General features: G+C 54.6%; 6 protein-coding genes across 6 annotated transcripts; 2 read left to right on the forward strand and 4 right to left on the reverse strand.

Moving 5' to 3' along the window:
* Positions 1-74: 74 nt before the first annotated feature.
* B0I36DRAFT_294790 (arylsulfatase) lies at positions 75-2,363 on the reverse strand. Its single transcript, XM_046151822.1, has 2 exons — positions 1,091-2,363; positions 75-964 (listed from the first exon to the last, which is right to left on the reverse strand). The coding sequence occupies exons 1-2, from the start codon at positions 2,088-2,090 to the stop codon at positions 183-185; spliced, it is 1,782 nt and encodes a 593-aa protein (XP_046009867.1). The 5' UTR covers positions 2,091-2,363; the 3' UTR covers positions 75-182.
* Positions 2,364-4,388: 2,025 nt separating this feature from the next.
* Positions 4,389-6,077, forward strand: B0I36DRAFT_160944 (uncharacterized protein). The gene is made up of 5 exons (XM_046148658.1): positions 4,389-4,617; positions 4,688-4,888; positions 5,000-5,265; positions 5,427-5,636; positions 5,744-6,077. Exons 1-5 carry the CDS (start codon positions 4,448-4,450, stop codon positions 5,977-5,979), a joined length of 1,083 nt encoding a protein of 360 aa, XP_046009868.1. The 5' UTR covers positions 4,389-4,447; the 3' UTR covers positions 5,980-6,077.
* Positions 6,078-6,174: 97 nt separating this feature from the next.
* On the reverse strand, positions 6,175-7,011 carry B0I36DRAFT_366190 (Alpha/Beta hydrolase protein; the record flags this gene model as incomplete). Its single annotated transcript, XM_046159253.1, has 1 exon — positions 6,175-7,011. The coding sequence occupies one exon, from the start codon at positions 7,009-7,011 to the stop codon at positions 6,175-6,177; it is 837 nt and encodes a 278-aa protein (XP_046009869.1).
* Positions 7,012-7,240: 229 nt separating this feature from the next.
* On the forward strand, positions 7,241-8,995 carry B0I36DRAFT_331092 (uncharacterized protein). Its single transcript, XM_046154928.1, has 2 exons — positions 7,241-8,164; positions 8,268-8,995. The coding sequence occupies exons 1-2, from the start codon at positions 7,339-7,341 to the stop codon at positions 8,726-8,728; spliced, it is 1,287 nt and encodes a 428-aa protein (XP_046009870.1). The 5' UTR covers positions 7,241-7,338; the 3' UTR covers positions 8,729-8,995.
* A 2,885-nt stretch (positions 8,996-11,880) lies between these two features.
* Positions 11,881-13,205, reverse strand: B0I36DRAFT_424330 (alpha-L-arabinofuranosidase B; the record flags this gene model as incomplete). The annotated part of the gene is made up of 1 exon (XM_046162270.1): positions 11,881-13,205. One exon carries the CDS (start codon positions 13,203-13,205, stop codon positions 12,192-12,194), a length of 1,014 nt encoding a protein of 337 aa, XP_046009871.1. The 3' UTR covers positions 11,881-12,191.
* Positions 13,206-14,010: 805 nt separating this feature from the next.
* B0I36DRAFT_160958 (heterokaryon incompatibility protein-domain-containing protein) lies at positions 14,011-16,062 on the reverse strand. Its single transcript, XM_046148659.1, has one exon. The coding sequence runs from the start codon at positions 15,966-15,968 to the stop codon at positions 14,121-14,123; it is 1,848 nt and encodes a 615-aa protein (XP_046009872.1). The 5' UTR covers positions 15,969-16,062; the 3' UTR covers positions 14,011-14,120.
* Between the last annotated feature and the right edge of the window lie 1,461 nt (positions 16,063-17,523).

Genomic DNA, 17,523 nt, shown 5'->3' on the forward strand with positions numbered 1-17,523 from the left:
AGCACTTGGGTAAAGTTGGGACAAAACAGCTTGCACGGGACCGTCTTTGATTCAAGAAGCATACGAAACATCACGTGAAATTGATAGCTTTACCCATGACAAGGTTGTTCTGTTCTCTTTGTCCTTCAGTGAAGCAAGTCGACATCCTGACTTTCAAAGGAATACGCCGTGGGAACTGCGCGTCACGCAGCTGCTCCTACAGGCTCCTCGTGCGCATTCATGAACCGCAGCCATGTGGTATCTGCCGAGATTTCCTCCGCCGTAAGGGCGCGATAATCCTGCAGCTCGTTCTTGAGCCCGACCACGCCGACATCCTTGGCATACCGATCCCATAAGCCGACCAGCTCCTCAAGCTTGTGCGGCATCTCCTCTGCCAGGTCCTTGGTCTCTCCCTGATCCTGAGACAGGTCGTACAGTTGCCATTTTCCGGGCCCCTTGGGCGGCGGCACCCAGTTCACCTTCCAGTAGCCCTTGCGGAACGCTGCGCAACCCATGAGCTCCCAGCCTACCTCGTAATCCGGGGGGTGGATCATGTCTTCATCCACCTTCAGCTCTTTCCCACCATCTGTGCTCGCGAGCCAGTGCTTCCACGAAACACCCTTGACGGGGTACACCTGCCTCCCCTTGAACACGCCGCCGTTCTGTGCAGGAACGCCAGCAAGGTCCAGGATTGTCGGCGCGAGGTCCATGACGGTGCCAAAGGCGGATTCGATCTGACCGGCCTCCTGCTTGCGGGGCAGTCCAGGCTTGGACAGGATGAACGGCACGCGGATCCCGCCCTCGGTGCTGAACCACTTGTGCAGGCGACACGGGGCCGTGCCGGCCTGCGACCACAGAGGTCCGTACCAGCAGTACGAATTTGCGCGACCAATGTTGTCGAGGGAATTGTCGTAGTACTTCTGCATGTGCGCAAGGGTATTGCCCTGCATCGTGGGGCCGGCTTCAATGGCCGCGCCTTCGGCCCCTGAACATGACAATAAGAGTGGTTAGTGGATCGTTATGGACCCAGAACAAGTGAAAAGAGAGGTCCGATTTTGGCTCCTTGAAGCCGGGGAAGGAGAGATGGAAGAGCACCAAAGATTGGACATACCATTGTCGCTCAGGAAGAAAATGTACGTGTCCTCATACTGCCCAGACCTCTTGAGGTACTCGACGACCTTGCCGACGTTTTCGTCCATGCGCTCTACCATGCCCGCGTATGCCTCCATGGTGCGGCACGACCGCGCGCGCGCATCGTCCGTCATGTCGTCCCACGCGGGCACCTCGGGAGCCACGACGGGGTGCGGCACCACGTTCTCCGGGATCAGCCCCATCTTCTTCTGCCGCTCGATGCGCTCCTTGCGCAGCGCGAGGGGCCCCGCGTCGTACCGGCCCCGATAGTGCTCCATGTTTTCCCGCGGCGCCTGGATCGGCCAGTGCGCGGCGGTAAAGGGCAGATAGGCGAAGAACGGTCTGTCGGGGTCCGACTCCTGGTTGCCGGTCAGGTACTCGAGGAGCTTGTCGGCATAGAAATCGGACGAGTAAAAGTCTTTGGGGAGTTTTGTGACGATGTGCTCGTCCTCGCGGTGGTAGGCGGCCGTGTTGGTCGAAAAGAAGGCTGGGACGTCGGCCTTGTTGGCGACCTCGGGCTCGTAGGCGTAGTGGTTGCAGCAGCCGCGCAGCATGGCAAAGGAGCGCTCGAAGCCACCCTTGACCAAAGGGCTATGCTCCTTGTCGAGCCCCAGGTGCCACTTGCCACTCATGGTCGTGAAGTAGCCTGCATCGCGCAGCAGCTCGGGAAAGGCAACGACGTGGTCATTGAGATAGCCCTCGTGGCCCGGCTTTCCCGAGTGTGACGGCGAACGGGCGATGAACTCTGGCAGCTGGCCTAGCCCCGTGAGGTGGTGGTCGGTGCCGGTGAGCAGCATCGACCGCGTGGGCGCGCACAGAGCCGAGGCATGGAAGTCTGTAAAGCGCAGGCCCGTCTGGGCGAGTGCGTCAATGTGCGGGGTCGAGATCTCGCCGCCGAAGCAGCCCGTGTCAGACCACGCGAGGTCATCGACGAGGATGACGAGGAAGTTGGGCCTGCGAGTTTGTGCTTGCGGCGCCATGACTGAGGTTAAGTGTACAACTTGGGAGTGTGGTACTTACCGCTGCGAAGGATGTCCTGCACCATAAAGTGGGAAACGTCACCAAGTTGCAAAGAGCTCGCATGCATATACGAGTACACTTTCTGTCGTCTACTGTCGCGAAGAATATCGCCTGTTCTCGGGGCTGGAGACTGGCCTTGGGGAAACGCTCGGGGACCAGGCGGAACCACCCGAGTTCTGTGGACACCGTGCTGAGTCGCACGCACCTGGCAAGCGTCCCAAGCACCGGGTATGCCACACCTCGAGGCGACTTGAGCTTGACGCCTTGGCGAAGGGTTATGCCAACTCTCCGGTTGCGGCAAGTAGTTCCATGACACCCTAGGATGGCTTTATGACAGCTTTCGAAAGACCAGGGATTGCGTCCCAGCTGATGAACACAGGTGGCAGTGTCCAAGAATGGTGCGATGCCACGGCTCAAGGAAATGATGAGGATCCCTCGTCACATACGAAGGTTGCTGCAGAGTGCACCACCGTCTGCAATACACTCTTGCTTGCTGTTGTCCGCAAAGCATTGACAGACAGACACCAGGAAGTAGTCCAGCCGAGTTGACAAACCGAAACCCCCAGACCAACGGCGCCGGGACAACCCCGCACTCTCCCCACCTTTTCTCCAACTTTGCACCTTCAGCCTCCGCAGTGGTGCAATGTCGGAACGACCCGACGACCCAAGGCCCTGGAGTATGTATGTAACAGTGCCCCTCCGTCCCCAGAACACAACACGCAAGCCGGCTGGTCCCCCGCATCTATGCGGAACTACCCACGACCCGTCCCCGAGAACGTGGGTTGAGGCTGGAAGTCGCCCCGCCAGCCAGCTGCAGTGCTATCATGGCCGACCAAGCCGATCCTGGCGTTGACCACGCGCAGCGCCGCGGGAGCAACAGCTCGCGACCTACAAAGCGGCAGAAGATTCGCCTTGCCTGCCAGATCTGCCGTGACCGCAAGATCCGCTGCGATGGCGGCCGGCCCGTCTGTGCCTCGTGCCAGCGCAAGGGCCGCGGCCCGCACGAGTGCCTGTACATTGACCCAGGCGGCGCTGACGAGCTGGCCACTACAGCGTCAAACTACGTCAAGACGCTCGAGAGCCGCGTCAAGGACCTCGAACAGACAGTCCTGACCATGTCCTCCGCCGGCAGGCACGGAGCCGACTCGGCCACGAACCCGGTCATGTCTCAGCACCATGCTATCGGGACCGGCAATGGGATGAACACGGAGTCGGCCGCGGCTCTGCGGACGCCTGACACCGCCGGATTCCCCACTGCGCAAGCTGTGACCTCGTGTGTGCCTGTTGTTGCAGCCGCTGCTTATCCGATGGCACCAACCCCTGTCGGACCCTCCACTTCGATATCGACAGGCCAAACCAGCTTGTCCGGTAGCCTGTCACAAGACGGACGACGAGCCCCAGACTTTGCCTCAGACCACCAAGACGAGAACATGATGGGCACTCGGGCCGCCGAACCCGGAACAAGCGCTGGATCCGTATATCTCGGGACATCGTCTGCAGCAGCGTTCCTCGACGATGTGCGATCTAGATTTCGTGGCCGGCGTTCCTTCGGGCGCCGCGGGAGCCTAGTTGACGGTGCCGAAAGGTCGTCGATCAGGTCTTATGGCTCTAAAGCCACAGATGAGGCCACACAGAGGGCCAAACTTGAAGCCTTCCTAGCCGACATTAGCTTACCTGCCCGTTCCGTGGCAGATTCGTGCGTGGAGAACTTCTGGAACCATGTGCAACCATTTAACCCGGTCTTGCACCGACCAACCTTTATGGAGCGGTATGTCGAGTGTCGTTTTGTGCAAGCGAGAACGATCAATCCCAAATTCTATCTTCTCTGGTACGTCACTAATGGCTCATTCATAGATACCATCGGATATGGATGCAAGACGGCCACCTTGTTAGCTCCCCTGGCGCTCGAAGCCACGAGGACATCCACCTGGTCCGAGAGTTCTACGCTCTGTTGTACATTGTCTTGACCCTTGGCGCCATGTTTCCCAGGCACGACCTCCATCACGTGGACGTGGACCGAGGCCGCAGCGAGAAGTTTTTTGAGCAGTCCCAGGCACTCATCGCCGCCGCCAGCCTGGACCACGCGTCGTTCATGTCGGTGCAGGTCTATGCATTGTCCGCGCACTACCTGCAGACGACCCGCATGGTCAACAAGTGCTGGATCGTGTTGGGCGTGGCCATCCGCACCGCACAAGCCATTGGGATCCACCTGGATGCCGAGCATGAGAGCCAGACGAGCCGCCAGGAGCGCCGCCGCACGTGGTGGTATTGCGTGCATACCGACCGGCTGCTCGGGCTGACCTATGGCCGGCCCCCGATGGTGGTATGGTCATCGGGCGTGCCGTTCCCGGACATTGTAGACGACTCGGCATTGTCCATGGCGCCTTACTCGGCCGGAGATCAGCCGCTCCCGGTTGTTCACACCTCGGAGCAGGTGTATTTTAACGAGTCACTCAAGTTATCGGAGATCTTGATGGACGTTCTCAAGTAAGTCGATGTGACTGGATGGGGAAGTTGACGACACGATAAGCCCCGGCTAATAACAGTCCTCACTAAGGCTGCTCCATGAAAGACCGCGATGCCCACAGCCAGGCACGCTCAGCAACCTCGATGCACAGATGTACAACAACTTGCTCGAAATCGACGCTTCGTTAAACATCTGGAAATCGCAACTGCCGCAAATATTGCGCTACGACATTGACGCCGACCTTTCCGGCATGGGCATCGACCATCGAGCACCATCCTATTTACATGCAAGGTGTGTCTGTGGCTCCCGAGAGTCTGAACCTCAAGCGCATAGGCAGCTCGAGCACAACGAGGTGAAATTGATTATTTGTCAACTGACCAATGCTGTGATGCCCTTCAACAGATATCTACAGCTCCGCATCCTCCTCTTCCGCCCAATAATGGTGGACCTTACGAAGGACGCACGGGTTTCGCGCACCCAGCACTCGGCCACAGGTGATCAGCAACAGCAAGAGCAACAGCAGATCACCATGACCAATTTCCAGCGCGCGGTGGCTATTGAATGTGCACGCACATGTTCCTCGGCTGCCCAAGAGCTTGTGGTCCTGCTGCACAAGCGGTGCATGGCTACAAGCGGTCGTTCACTTCACTGGTGGTATTTCTTGTTACGTACGTCTCTTCCTGCCTGTTCCCTGATTATCGTCGCCGAACCTTGAGTTTTTTGTTTTCTATTTTTGAAAATATGCGCTCACTCTGCTCGTGCACACCGGAGGCGAGGTCTATTGATTCGTTTTCTTATACTTATACTCACGTCTCTCTACAAACGGCAGATCTCTTCACCGCGAGCACAGTCATCCTGGCCGTCCTATGCTCGAGCTATCTGCGTTCCATCCAGCGCGATATGATGGACGCGATCCGCCGCTGCTGGAGCATGGCGCTCGAATGCATGGTGCTTTGCGAGCAACGTGGCAATTCGTTTGCCGGAAAATGTCTGCGGATCTTGCGGGCCGCATACGACCAGAGCACGCGCGAGTCGTCGGGTGAGTCCCTATCCTTCGAATCCTTCAGGGCCTTTAGTTGAAAATGGCCTTCGTTTCTGGTGTTTCTTTTCCCGAGCATTTTAGACTAACCAGACTCGTGTCTGAAGATGATGAGAATCCGGATGCTGGCAGCGCGATGAACGCCCACGGGAACACCGGGACCCCACGCGGAGGAGAGCCAGCAGCATCATTTCAACGCTTGATGATGATGTCGCCTAGGCTACAGGCAATGCAACAGGACCATCAGCATGAGAGTGATTTGGCGGACGACTTGTTGGTAGAGGCGTGGTGGCCGGCAAATGGTGACTGGCTCAGTAGTATCTGGCAACCAGAAAACACATAGTGAAGTGTACTCCGTTACCACTGAAACCCCTTTTGATCTTGTTGGGCAGCATGTCGAAGTATTCAAGCATCCGTGACATGACTTTTGAGACAGGATTCGAGTCGCTGACCGTTGCGTTTGACATGATGCTTCGTTACCACTCCCCGCACTGGAATAGTAGCTAGCCGCGCCCTGGGGTCGCATCATACCTCCTAATCAACACATGTGCTTGCGTACAAAGGTAGCAATATCATTGACTTCATTCGGCACCTGCAACCAATGCCCTTCCTGCTCAGCGCCCGAATATTCCTTCCACTCGATGTTTTCGAAGCCAATTGTGCTGAACGTGCGACATGCTTCTCTACCGAGTTGAATGTCGACATAGGCATCGTCGACACCATGACCAAAGAAGACAGGTGTGGCGGTAATAGTGTTTCCTCGATCACTGCTACTAGCCACGATGTCCTTGGCGGAAGCGTCTGCTGCCCAATACTCGTCGATGTCGGCGGCAACCGGAAGCCAAGTACTCGCAACGATGAGGCCGGCAAGTCTGTCTGATCCTGAACTGTCATGTGGCTGCTTCTTGGTCCGTCTTGCGAGCAGTGTGATCATGGCAATAGCGCCCCCTTGACTGATGCCGCCGAGGAACAATTTCTCAGATTGACCGCCGAGACGCGCGATCTCGTCATCGAGGACGTTCTGAACTCGTGCGACGGCACCGCGAATGCCTTGAGCCTGGATGTTGTAACCAAGCGGCAGGTCCGCGAGCGATGGTGCTTCGAACCAGGCAGACATGTACTCCTTGAAGGTGCTGTCCCATTGTGACGGAGACGAGGGAAAGACCCAACGGAAGTTTGGAAAGAAAGCATTTGCCGTGGCCGTGTTGACTTGCTCGTCGTCGTTTGCCAGTGAATCGAAGAACTCGCCGGCGAACTCCTCGCCGTCGCTGCCACGCCCATGCAGAAGAATGATGGTGTGAGTGTGTTTTGCGGTGCTGGCTGGCTCAATGATGTAGCTTTCACCGAACGCTGCAGGGGCGACGGTTGTCGACATCGCTGCGGCCCGAATGTCTACCTGGAGCGCATGTGTCAATGTAGGGGCCGAGTGCGTCAATGCTTGGACTGCCGCCTCGCCTTGCACAAATGCTAAGCCCCAATCAAGTGGAGTATAATAGCGGAGGTGGTGAGCTGCTCGGACTATCCGCTAAGCCGCCAGGGCTGCTATATTTAGCACACCTCACCAACCTCTCTCTTGTCCACAACATCTCGACCTTGGAACCTTCGTCGTCTTTTGAAGCGTGTCTCTGTTGTTCTCTTCCTGGGATATATTTGAATCAACATTCTTTCGCTGGACTCGGTGCGCACCGGAGTTGCCTTCACTATGCCAATCCAGGATCTACCGACGGAGCTGATCCACCAATGCCTACAGAACGCCGACTACCCGTCTCTCGGAAACGCCGCGCTCGTCTGCAGAGCCTGGCTCGCCCCGAGCCGAGACATCTCATGGCGGAGAATATCACTCGACTTTGAGGGCGAGGTGCCAGGCCAGCTTTGCTCGATCCTGCGCAACAAGGGCACCTGCAAGCCCACAATCCCCCGCCATGTCGGTTCTCTGCTGATCGACGAGGGCTATCTCTACGACACCAACCAGCTCACAGACGAAGACAAGGCGGACATTGCGCGCTGGGAGGACGGATTGATGCTGGTACTCGACTACTTTGAGCATATCGGCATGCTGACCATCGGCAACCTCAATCTGCAACGCTTGAACCCGGAGCTGCGCGGCAAGTTACTCTCGAGGAACAATGGCGGGATTGTATTTGATCGCTTGGTCGTGCAAAATCTCATTCTGCCGGATATTACGGAAGTCGCGCCCTTTATCCTGGACAATCCCCATCTCACGTTTTTGGGCTTGGGCGTGATAAAGATCGATAACGTGGGGAGCGGAGAGGACGGCGAGAACGCACAGATCGAGAGTGCCCCGCTGTCGACAGCAGTGTTCCTGCCAAAGCTCAGACATCTTGTTGTTTTCGCTGATGGCACAGGCGCGTGGTCGCATATTTTGCCACATATGCACACGTCGCCGTCGTCTCTTCAGAGCCTTTGTACTCTCATCGCCGTGTGCCAACAGCCGGATTTACTGTCGGAGTTGATTCAGGATGTCAGTGCGACGCTAAAATCCCTTGCTGTTGGCATCAATGCTCCAGGTAAGATTAATCCTGGCGATTGTGCTTCATGCGCATGGCCCGAGAAACTGCCACCAATGGTGGATCTTTGGGGGTATACTTGGCCAGCTGATCACCTCCACAGGCGTCCGTTTCGACATTAGCAACTGCAGCAAACTCAAAAACCTCAGCGTCAATATATCCCAGTATCCGACACAAGAGCCAACGCTCGCCGATCTCATGGAGACTCTGTCCACGGCACCTCCTACGCTCAGCCATTTGTATATAAACTGCGGCCCGTCAACCTGCACACTTTCCGCACATCCGCCCACTGGAGCATCCTTGTGGGGATCACTTGACGAACATCTGTGCACTTTGAAGGGCCTAAACAAGATCGCCTTTACGCAGGTGATATCGTCGTCGATGGCCATGTTCATGCACGCGGGTCCTGATGCGCTCGGTGGGGTCTTCGGCAAGTGGAAAGCTGATCTGCAAGCATTCGGGGAGGAGATCTTGCCACGGTGTAAAGAGAAGCGGCTGGTTGGCGTGGAGCAACTCACCGGCTCATGGACAAGCAATCCATTCGCTGGTACGGACCTGGAATGAATTGCAAATGCTTGTAAGACTTCATATACAGCGGTCAAGAAATCCGAGGCTGAAGGTGTCAGAGGCAACTTCGTATGGCTCGAGAAATCCATCAGGAGAACGAGGAGCACAGAACTCATGCAAAATTAGACAGATATGGGGTACATTGAACCGTAAATGGTAGAAGAAACCATGACAACGTCACACCTTTCCAGTCCATGATCTCTTGACGAGTGGCAGAAATCAGGGTTCAGCCAACAAATGACTTGACATCATTTTCTCCAGCGGCGATAGGATTGCCACAAGTTATGGCCACGTTGAAGTAACTCCTCATTATGCCGAAGAGTTTTCTCCCTGTCTCTCGCCGTTGGTGTCGGAGGCATCTCATTCGCAGGTGGGCGCAACATGTTCCGTTTTAAGAGATTACGTCCGTCAGCACCAACTGGCCGCGTGGGCATCTACTTTGGTAGGGCACGACCATAGTACTCCCTGATCTGTGCTGAGCCGAGGCCAGGGGCATCGATAACATACTGTTCGCCATTTATGGAGCGGGGCACGCCATTGCGATCTAATGCGAAGATGCCTCTCAGATCGGACTTAATAGCCTTGATGGTCTCACCCAAAAGTTGTTAACCCCTTGCAGGCTGGGGATCTTCCAGGTGGTATATCGCTGTTCTGGAGCACACGTTAGTGTCCTATGTTTGCGATAATCCAATTTTAGTATATTCATGTGGGAATTCTGGGACATATCGCGGAGCTGCCAGCTCCAGTCATTGACATGAAAATTTGTTGCAGCTTTCCCAATAAGAACCACAAGTCTGCAAAAAGCGAGGTAAACCCCTCCTGCCATTTATAGATAAGAAAATTCCTAAAGCATGATGTAACAACGAATAGAGGGCACGCACCATATACATGCAGTCAATGCCACAGGTTTCTGGATAGGGCTCCACTTTCTTCGCCTGAAGGAACGGTGGCAAACCCCTACGAAGGGTACTTCTCGGAGTCTTCGTTCCGACCTGCCCCTAAAGCTCTCTGGGCTTATTTGAGCACTTCATCATCCAGCATGATCGCACGATGAGATCCTTGTAAGACTGCCGATCAAGGAGCACTTTTGTCGATTCTGAATAACTCTTGCGTCAGCGTGACACAACCTCGCAGCATCCAACAACACCATGAGCCGCTCAGACCCATTCTGAATGCGACCTGCTCCTTGAATCGTGGTGTTCGTTCAAGGAAGAGTACTAGGTGCTCATGCTAGGAGCTGCAAAATGCCAGTGAGAGAAGGAGCGAGGGGCCAAGACTTGTAGTGTGTGGATTCCTCGAATCCTTCGTTCAGCTACAAGCATGCTTATCAGTTCGCCCAATGGGCTACAACTGCATCTCTTCGTATGGCTATTTCACCGTGCCGTTCAAGTCTAGTTGTCAGCTTAGCTGAATACAATCAATGCCAAAGTTGACAGCGCAATGTTCAGTTTGGCTTCGCCTGATCATCAAGGATCACAGAGAGGCGAGGCGTCTTGGGTAGTTCTGGACGAAACCGAGCCTCTGTCAAAGCTAGGCGGCCGAAGGGACTTAGATGCGGTCGCTTGCGAGGTAAGCGCTTCGGCTCCATGCATTTGCCGCGAAGACCAGCCTAGCCTCCTTGCTTGGCATCCCGTTGGAAGTACATTCGCCAATGCTTTCACCTCATCACCTTTGAAGACTTCTGTGGAGGGTCAAAGCAAAATGTTATGTCCGGGGGCGGTCAACCCCTGTCTGCAGTTCCACTAGATCCAACCACTGGATCCATCTTCAGACGACAGTGCTCTCAACCCATGACCTGTAAGATCCTGCAAGCCGAAGCAGACTGTTATCTCTTCGTGTCTAAGGGGGTTAGCGTATGCCCGCGTCACGAAACGGCTGTCGTCCAATCACTGTGTTTCCTCTTTCATGCACCAACTAGTATCCTTGTTTAGTGCTGGGTATCCAAACGAAGGTTGTGTATATTGTGTGTGCTCAAACTGAAAAATGGCCCGGGAGCTAATCAAACCTCTGAATATAGAGTAGTGATGTTCACCCGTGTATCAAACTGTAGCATTCCCAGAGAACCCACACCAATTCTTCAATCATTACACTCTTCTTAATTCTTCAAACGCAACATTCCGAAAACCACCATGCGGTCCAACATTCTTACAACCCTGGCGATGGCTACTGTGATTCTCACAGTGCACTCTGCGCCATTGGAACCCACAGATAGTCGGTTGGAAGAGGTACGTGCCTCTGGCATTTCCTCCTACCGATTCTTCCAAAGCTAATGGCCCCCGATGTTTGAGCGTCAACTTGAGTGTCCAAGAAACGACCCTGCCCCGCACGCTGCAATGAGTAACCGACGCGACAGAGACCTCTTCAAACGCGCTTGCCAAGCTTATGCCTGCGATGACGCAACTGATTGCGTCGCGGTCGGCTGTGGAAGATGTCTTGTCTACTACACCCCATGCGGCGATGAGTACATGCGTTGCCACTGAGCAGACCTGTCTGTAATAGGCACCGCACTGCATACGTACTACATATCCAGGCTATGGGAGCACAAGCATTTGTTTGGTCTAGATTGTGGGAGGTTGGCTTGATTCAATAAGCTTTGGTTCAAGCGAGAAATGGAATGATCGCACTGCTCCTTCACACGGCTTGAATATATCGCATACATGGCAATGAAGTTGCAACTCTGAACGACGTCAGGCACTTTAGTTTGATAATGCTGGCTCTCTTTTCATGTAGACACCCAAGCTTAGTCATGCGATCATGGGAAACTGGCTACCTTACCGCGGGCATCATAACCATTTTCTCCGCACCAACCATCCTAGGCACCTTTGGCCTTAGCTGCACTATAAACACCTCGTAATCCTCGCTCCACTCCCCGCCTGACTAGAAATACTGTTTTTCAAGCGGAATGTCAAGGTACGGCCCCTCAGTCTGCCGCACCGCCATGCTGACGAGGTACGCGGCCTGCACGTCCCAGGGCCATCCTCGGTTAATCAAAGACAATGCAGGCCGAGTAGGAGATCGTCCACGCCCCCATGAAGAGATGCATATAGCAAAATTGTGCCTCTTGCCTTCCCGAGGCCGCTGCTGATAATTGGTCGCTGCGGCCACGAACACCATTCTTGCCACCGCCATCGGGATAGACAGGTCAAATCCCGCATAAGACCAGTGATTTCGCTATATGCTCGACTGTGGGAGTTGCAGACAAATCTGAATACCACTGAAATCCTAAAATGGTAAGCGGCCTGGCAGGCCCTAAGTTACTCAATTGACCTTCTGCTATAGTTGTAAGAAATCCCGAAAGAATGGTACAGGACGAAGTCTAGGCCACATGATGACCTGGCTAGGGCGTCGGCCCACACGCAAGCAACGAATCTGGCCGTGTCCAAACATTCAACACTGCCAAAGGCACTAATCCAGTCCTTCAAAGTACCGAGCCGCACTGACTCCACGAAGCCCAGTATGCTCAAGCACCGTACTTTGCCGCAACGATGTTAGCCTGCACAGCACTCTCGGTAGCATCGCTCGGGTATCCGCTCGTCATGACACCCTCATAGAAGGTACCCTGAGCACCATGCGAGTTATCGCCGCCGATGCCGAGGATAATGGCGCCCTCCTTCTTCATCGGGTTGTACCCAGCAGGTCGCTGGCCACTGTAGAATTGACTCACAGCACCACCGGCGGCGTTGCCACCCTTGATGGCCCACTTGTTTGCTCCGCCCTTGAGCATAGCAGTCACGTAGCGATAGTTGATGGTCGGGTCCGCGGCGTTCTGCTTGGGGTTGTACCCCGAGAACAGGCCGTTCTCCAGATCGGCCATGATCCAGGGACCAGTGCCGCTTCCGGAGCCCCAGACACGGATGTTGCCGAAGTAGATTGCTTCCATGTGACCCGCACCGGTGTCGTCACTGCTCGTCTCAGCGTTGCCATAGTCGAAGCAGCACCCCCCATTGTAATGAGTTCCGTCCAGAACCGCGTACAAGCCCTGGGCGGCATCCCCCTTTGCCGTGCCCTTGGCGTTGTTGTTGCGGTATCCGCCTCCAGGCGCAATGTACACGCCGTACGCCTTTTGTCCACCGAGGGTAGTAGGCGCCTGCGCGGCATTGGAGAGGTTGTCGTAGCCTCCCGCACCAGGTCCCGCGCCTGCGCCCCCAGGGGGGGCTTGGGTGAGGTGGTTGGCGTTGCTGGTTTGGTCGTAGATGATAGTGATGAGGCAGGTCGTGCCGCTGCAGAAGGAGTCCTGCGCGGCGCCGTTGGCGACGCCACCTGCGGACTTAGGGCCGATGTTGGCAGTTTTGCCATCGCTGGAGCGCTTCACTTGGTAGAGGTTACCATTGTAGGATGAGAAGAGGGCGCGCGTAGTGGAGTGGGCGGCTACGCAGGGTGTTCCGCCTGAGGCGTAGATGTCGCAGGTAGAAGCACTTGCAACCGCGGCCGTGGCAACGATGCCGGCAGTCAGTTGGCTGAAAAAGGACGGCATGATTGAGTGGTATGATACTAAATGTCGGGGAAGATAGGAGCTGGGCCAGTGGTGATGAGATTATTGCCCTCGACAGCTCGGGAGAACCGACTTTACATATACCACGTCGTGAGTCTGACTCTCCAGTATAACGACGCACGATTCCGCCGTGATTGAGCCACCAGCTGCGATGCGGAAGCTTCTTCTCCGCGAGCTTCTTTTAGACCATTTTGCGGGGAGCTGACGCGTACGACTATGACTGTCCACGTGAAACAGCATGACAGCTGACGTGGTGTATTGAGGGGAAATGACCACTGGGCCCAGCGTATCAGCCTTTGTGGAAGAGGATAATTGAAAAGACCCTTGCCCCTGCGATATATCAATCCGACATTGCGGAGGCCCCTCCAGGGTCTCCCTTTAGATTAGCCTATGAAAAAGTCCGCCAAGCAAGGCCGTCGTAGGGAGGCAGATCGACCGAAGAGGATCGGAGACTTGGCAAAAGCTTGAGTTGACGCACCCCACAGCGGCTCCGCTTTGCACGGCAGATGGCAATGGCACGCGAGCATTCCCAATTCTGGTTAGTCATTGGAGCGCCTCTTTGCTGCCCTCCGCAAGTTGACCAGGTCTATGATTGGATCGCATATGGAGGGCAGGCCGTCGAGTGGATGGGATATCTGTGCAAGTGCGATCAAGCTCGCACGTATCCCGGCGCATAATCATACCCGCTCACTTTGTGCCTAACTTATCCTGTCAAGATGCCAATATCTGGTTCTTCCGTTCCTCAACAGGCTGAACGTTCGGAGTATTTGCAGAGTTCAGCAATGAGGTCGTGTGCCATCTCCTACGCATTTGCAAGCAGGTACAACACATTTGGTCTCTGTGTTTTCGCCCTCATTGCCCGCCCGCAGGATAGATTGAGAGTTGTCTTGCTCCGAATCAAGGAGTATTGTCAAATCGTTCTCGACCAGGAACGAATACCTCGACTGTCCTTCCACCACCAGAAACAGCGCAGAAGTAGAGCGGACCTCGCTTTGCCGCCTCCTTGTAAGTTGTCATACTCATGCGATGGTCCTTACAAGCCGGTGCTGGCAGAGGAAGCCACCAACCTTGTCTGAAAGATTTCGTAAACCTGGTAATATTCACATCCCGCACCACAGAGCCTCGCTTCAAGATGTCCAAGTGCTTCATTTGTACCAGCGACATCGATTTGGCCTCGAGCCTATGCTCTTTGTAGCGTTTCGTCCTTGATGTCTCTCTGGATATAGCTTCAAGAAGCGCGTTTCGCACGCTGGTTTCGAAACGCAGATGGATTATGGAACGCAATTCGTCGGCCTTGATAGCCGAGTGGCTATGTTCGTGTAAGCTCCTACAAGAACAGGCCAAACTGACCTTGGTGCCGGACTGTTTTGGCACCACCACTGCCTTGCCAATGACCCGGTATAAGTCCAGCTGGTCACAAGGCCTGAGGACTGCGTCAAAATATGCCGTCTCGACAAGAAGATCACCGGGCCTCGCTGCTGCACAAACAACGGCCACTGTGCCAGTCGGGCCGAGAATCTCGATGGTCTTTTCGCCATCAAAGAAGTCACCGATATCTGTTTCGCTCGGCATTGGTTTCCCTGCCATTGCGGAGTCGCCCCTGCCGTGTTCAGCGTAAAGTTGCCCGTCGTCGCGTAGCTGAATCAGGGATATATCGTGCACCTTGGCGTCCCATTGCTGGACTTTGTGTAGACCCGCCAGCAGCTCGTGTTTCGTGTTCACGATGTCCGCCTCGGTTATGGCCAGCGCGTTTGACAGATATTTGACCTCCCGGATGCTATTGAAGTGGCCACCATCCAGCAGATTGAGCGCAATCTGGATGCTAGAGAGACTGTAATCTGGAACAGGCCGAGACCGACCAGTGCCCGCCCAGTCGACCAGCTGCAGCACACCGTATATGCGATCTCGCGGGTCCGCGCAAAGCAGATCGGCGGAATTCTCGAGCAGATTAGGCAACTTGTACCGGACATGTGAGTCGTGTATCATATCCCTGAGTCGCACAAGACTCCTCGTCTGGGGGTTATCGCGGTGGTGTATTGCTGCCACACAGAGCATGAGGTGATACCAAGACATTGTCTCCTGGCCACAGAGGAGCACCGCTCGATGTCGTCCTAGGAATAGCTCTTGCACAATCCATAGGCGATGGAAGTACGGCCTCCTGCAGAATTCAATAAACCCAGTTGCCACATCACGACCATTGGGCTGAAGGTAGTTGCGCGCCTGGCGTTGTAGTCGAAATTGTAATTCCTTGTCAACTTTGCTTGAAGCTTCGGCCGCGGCGAGATCCACGCTTCCATCAAATATGCTGGTGACGAGTTCGCTGTGCAGGTCACTCTCTCCGATACACGCAAGCACAGTTGCTGCGCACGCATATATTTCGCCCATGATAGCCACCTGTGCGCTCTTCTCGTGCAGATTGCCTTGATCGATGCATACCGAGTCAACCCAGATTAACGATGATCCTTGGTAGCTGCGTGCTTGCTGTATAGCATAGTGGCAATTCTCTCGAACCGCAAATCGCAGTCCGTCGATAAAGATATCGCGCTGTGGATACTCAGGACCCCAAGTATAGGATATCGCATTGAAGCTGGGCGCTTTGTCGAGTTCGTGGATGACGGTAGTACAGCGTATAGCCTGTCCGAAGGCTGCGGGGTCAACCTTGAGGAGTCGGATCTGCCTGGTGTAGTCCTCGAGTGGAGGCAGGATTGCGCTCAAATCGCCTGATTGGTTGATTTCGTGGCCCATTTTCTTGGCTTCACCTCTCGATGCGGATGTCACCCCCCAAAGCGTGTTGTTCTGTATCGTGGAGTGGGTGGATGTTTGGCAGTGTCTTGGTGTTGTGAGCGCAAGAGGGAAGAAGAACCCTTTTCTGGTCAGGTGGCTCAAAGGGAGGGGTTTCATCCAGGCTGCAATTAACAACCAGGGTCACCACAAGGGGGGTTGGGGACGATAACCCCCTGGGCACACGGAAAAGCCACAGCCATACCCTTGGCGCGGTAACCACGACCAATTATGTCCAGTCATGATGGTCCACAAAGCATCACGGAAGATCATGCTAGCCTTCTGCACTGCCTGTCAGCCCCCAAACGGACGTACTCGTGCATACGACATACTAAAGTTCTGTGGCAAGGATCTTTGCCCAAAATACCTTGTATCGCGATGTAAATAATCGTCAAACAAGCCCGCTGCCAAGTAAGCATGTTCCATTTTGCCTCAGTGGTAAAATATCACACCTTGCCTGTCGAGGACTGCTCATTGCGGGACAGCTGCAAGATAAAATGCTGCGAACCTGATGACTGTCCGAGAGGTGCCAGTAGCCTGAAAAAGGGTTCAAAGACTCTGTTGCGACATATTCTACGTCTGGAGGTTGGAAAGAACAAGGTGGGCGTCGCACCGCCTTAGACACGCGCACGTGTTGGAGGGGTTCGCACAGATGCGAGGGACGGTTCTGTAGAGATAGTCACCAGCAATATCCGTGGCCTTATGTTACTCTAAGTACTATTTTAGGTAGTGTACTCAACCTAGTTACTTAATCACACCAAAGGAATATCTCTTCGTAGAGGTATTACCAATTAGTTTAAGGTATTATGGCTGAAATCCCTTATATGAATTGTCATATGTTGTCGTGCAAGTACCTGGAAGTTAGCTTGCTTACTCGCGTAGCTCACTCACTTATAGATTACGTTTTAGAGATAAGCCTGGCATTGTCCCTACCCAGGTAGTTTGTCTAGATCAAAGGGATTGCACCCGTCAGATGAGTAATGCGATGGCGAGTGTTAGGGCTAGGGAAGATTTGCCTGTCAACGACCCCAGTTGGTCGCTGAGGTTATCTCCACCAATACTCGTGGAAATTTCAGCCTGTCGCCACCATCAGCAATTGCAGGTGCGACGGCTTGTGCCCGGCTACCTTCCCAAGGTTTCGGGATGACGGCTGAAAAGGATCAGTAAAAGAGACAAGACATGACCAGCGTGATAAATCTGAAGGCTAGTCGTTTATGATTTTTGACAATGACTACCTAGGTAGAAATAATATCGGAGGACAATGGACAGCCAACGTCTCGATCACTATGTGAACCCATCCCACCCCCAAGCATGCCCTCGACCTTGTTCACCGAGCTGCGTGTGCGCCATTGTTTGCGAAGGATAAGGACGACCAGAATTGTTCCAAGGAGATAAACATGCGTGCTCCTCGCACAGACGATGTCGACCAGGTGAATCTTGTCCAGCTGGTGCTCTGTCCTATCTTGCCAGCGAGTCGTAAGAAACCGACAGGGGAACAGACTGGAATACTTGATCGAGC

Source organism: Microdochium trichocladiopsis, assembly GCF_020744255.1.
Source record: "Microdochium trichocladiopsis strain MPI-CAGE-CH-0230 chromosome Unknown B0I36scaffold_8, whole genome shotgun sequence".
NCBI classification, from domain to species: Eukaryota; Fungi; Ascomycota; class Sordariomycetes; order Xylariales; family Microdochiaceae; genus Microdochium; species Microdochium trichocladiopsis.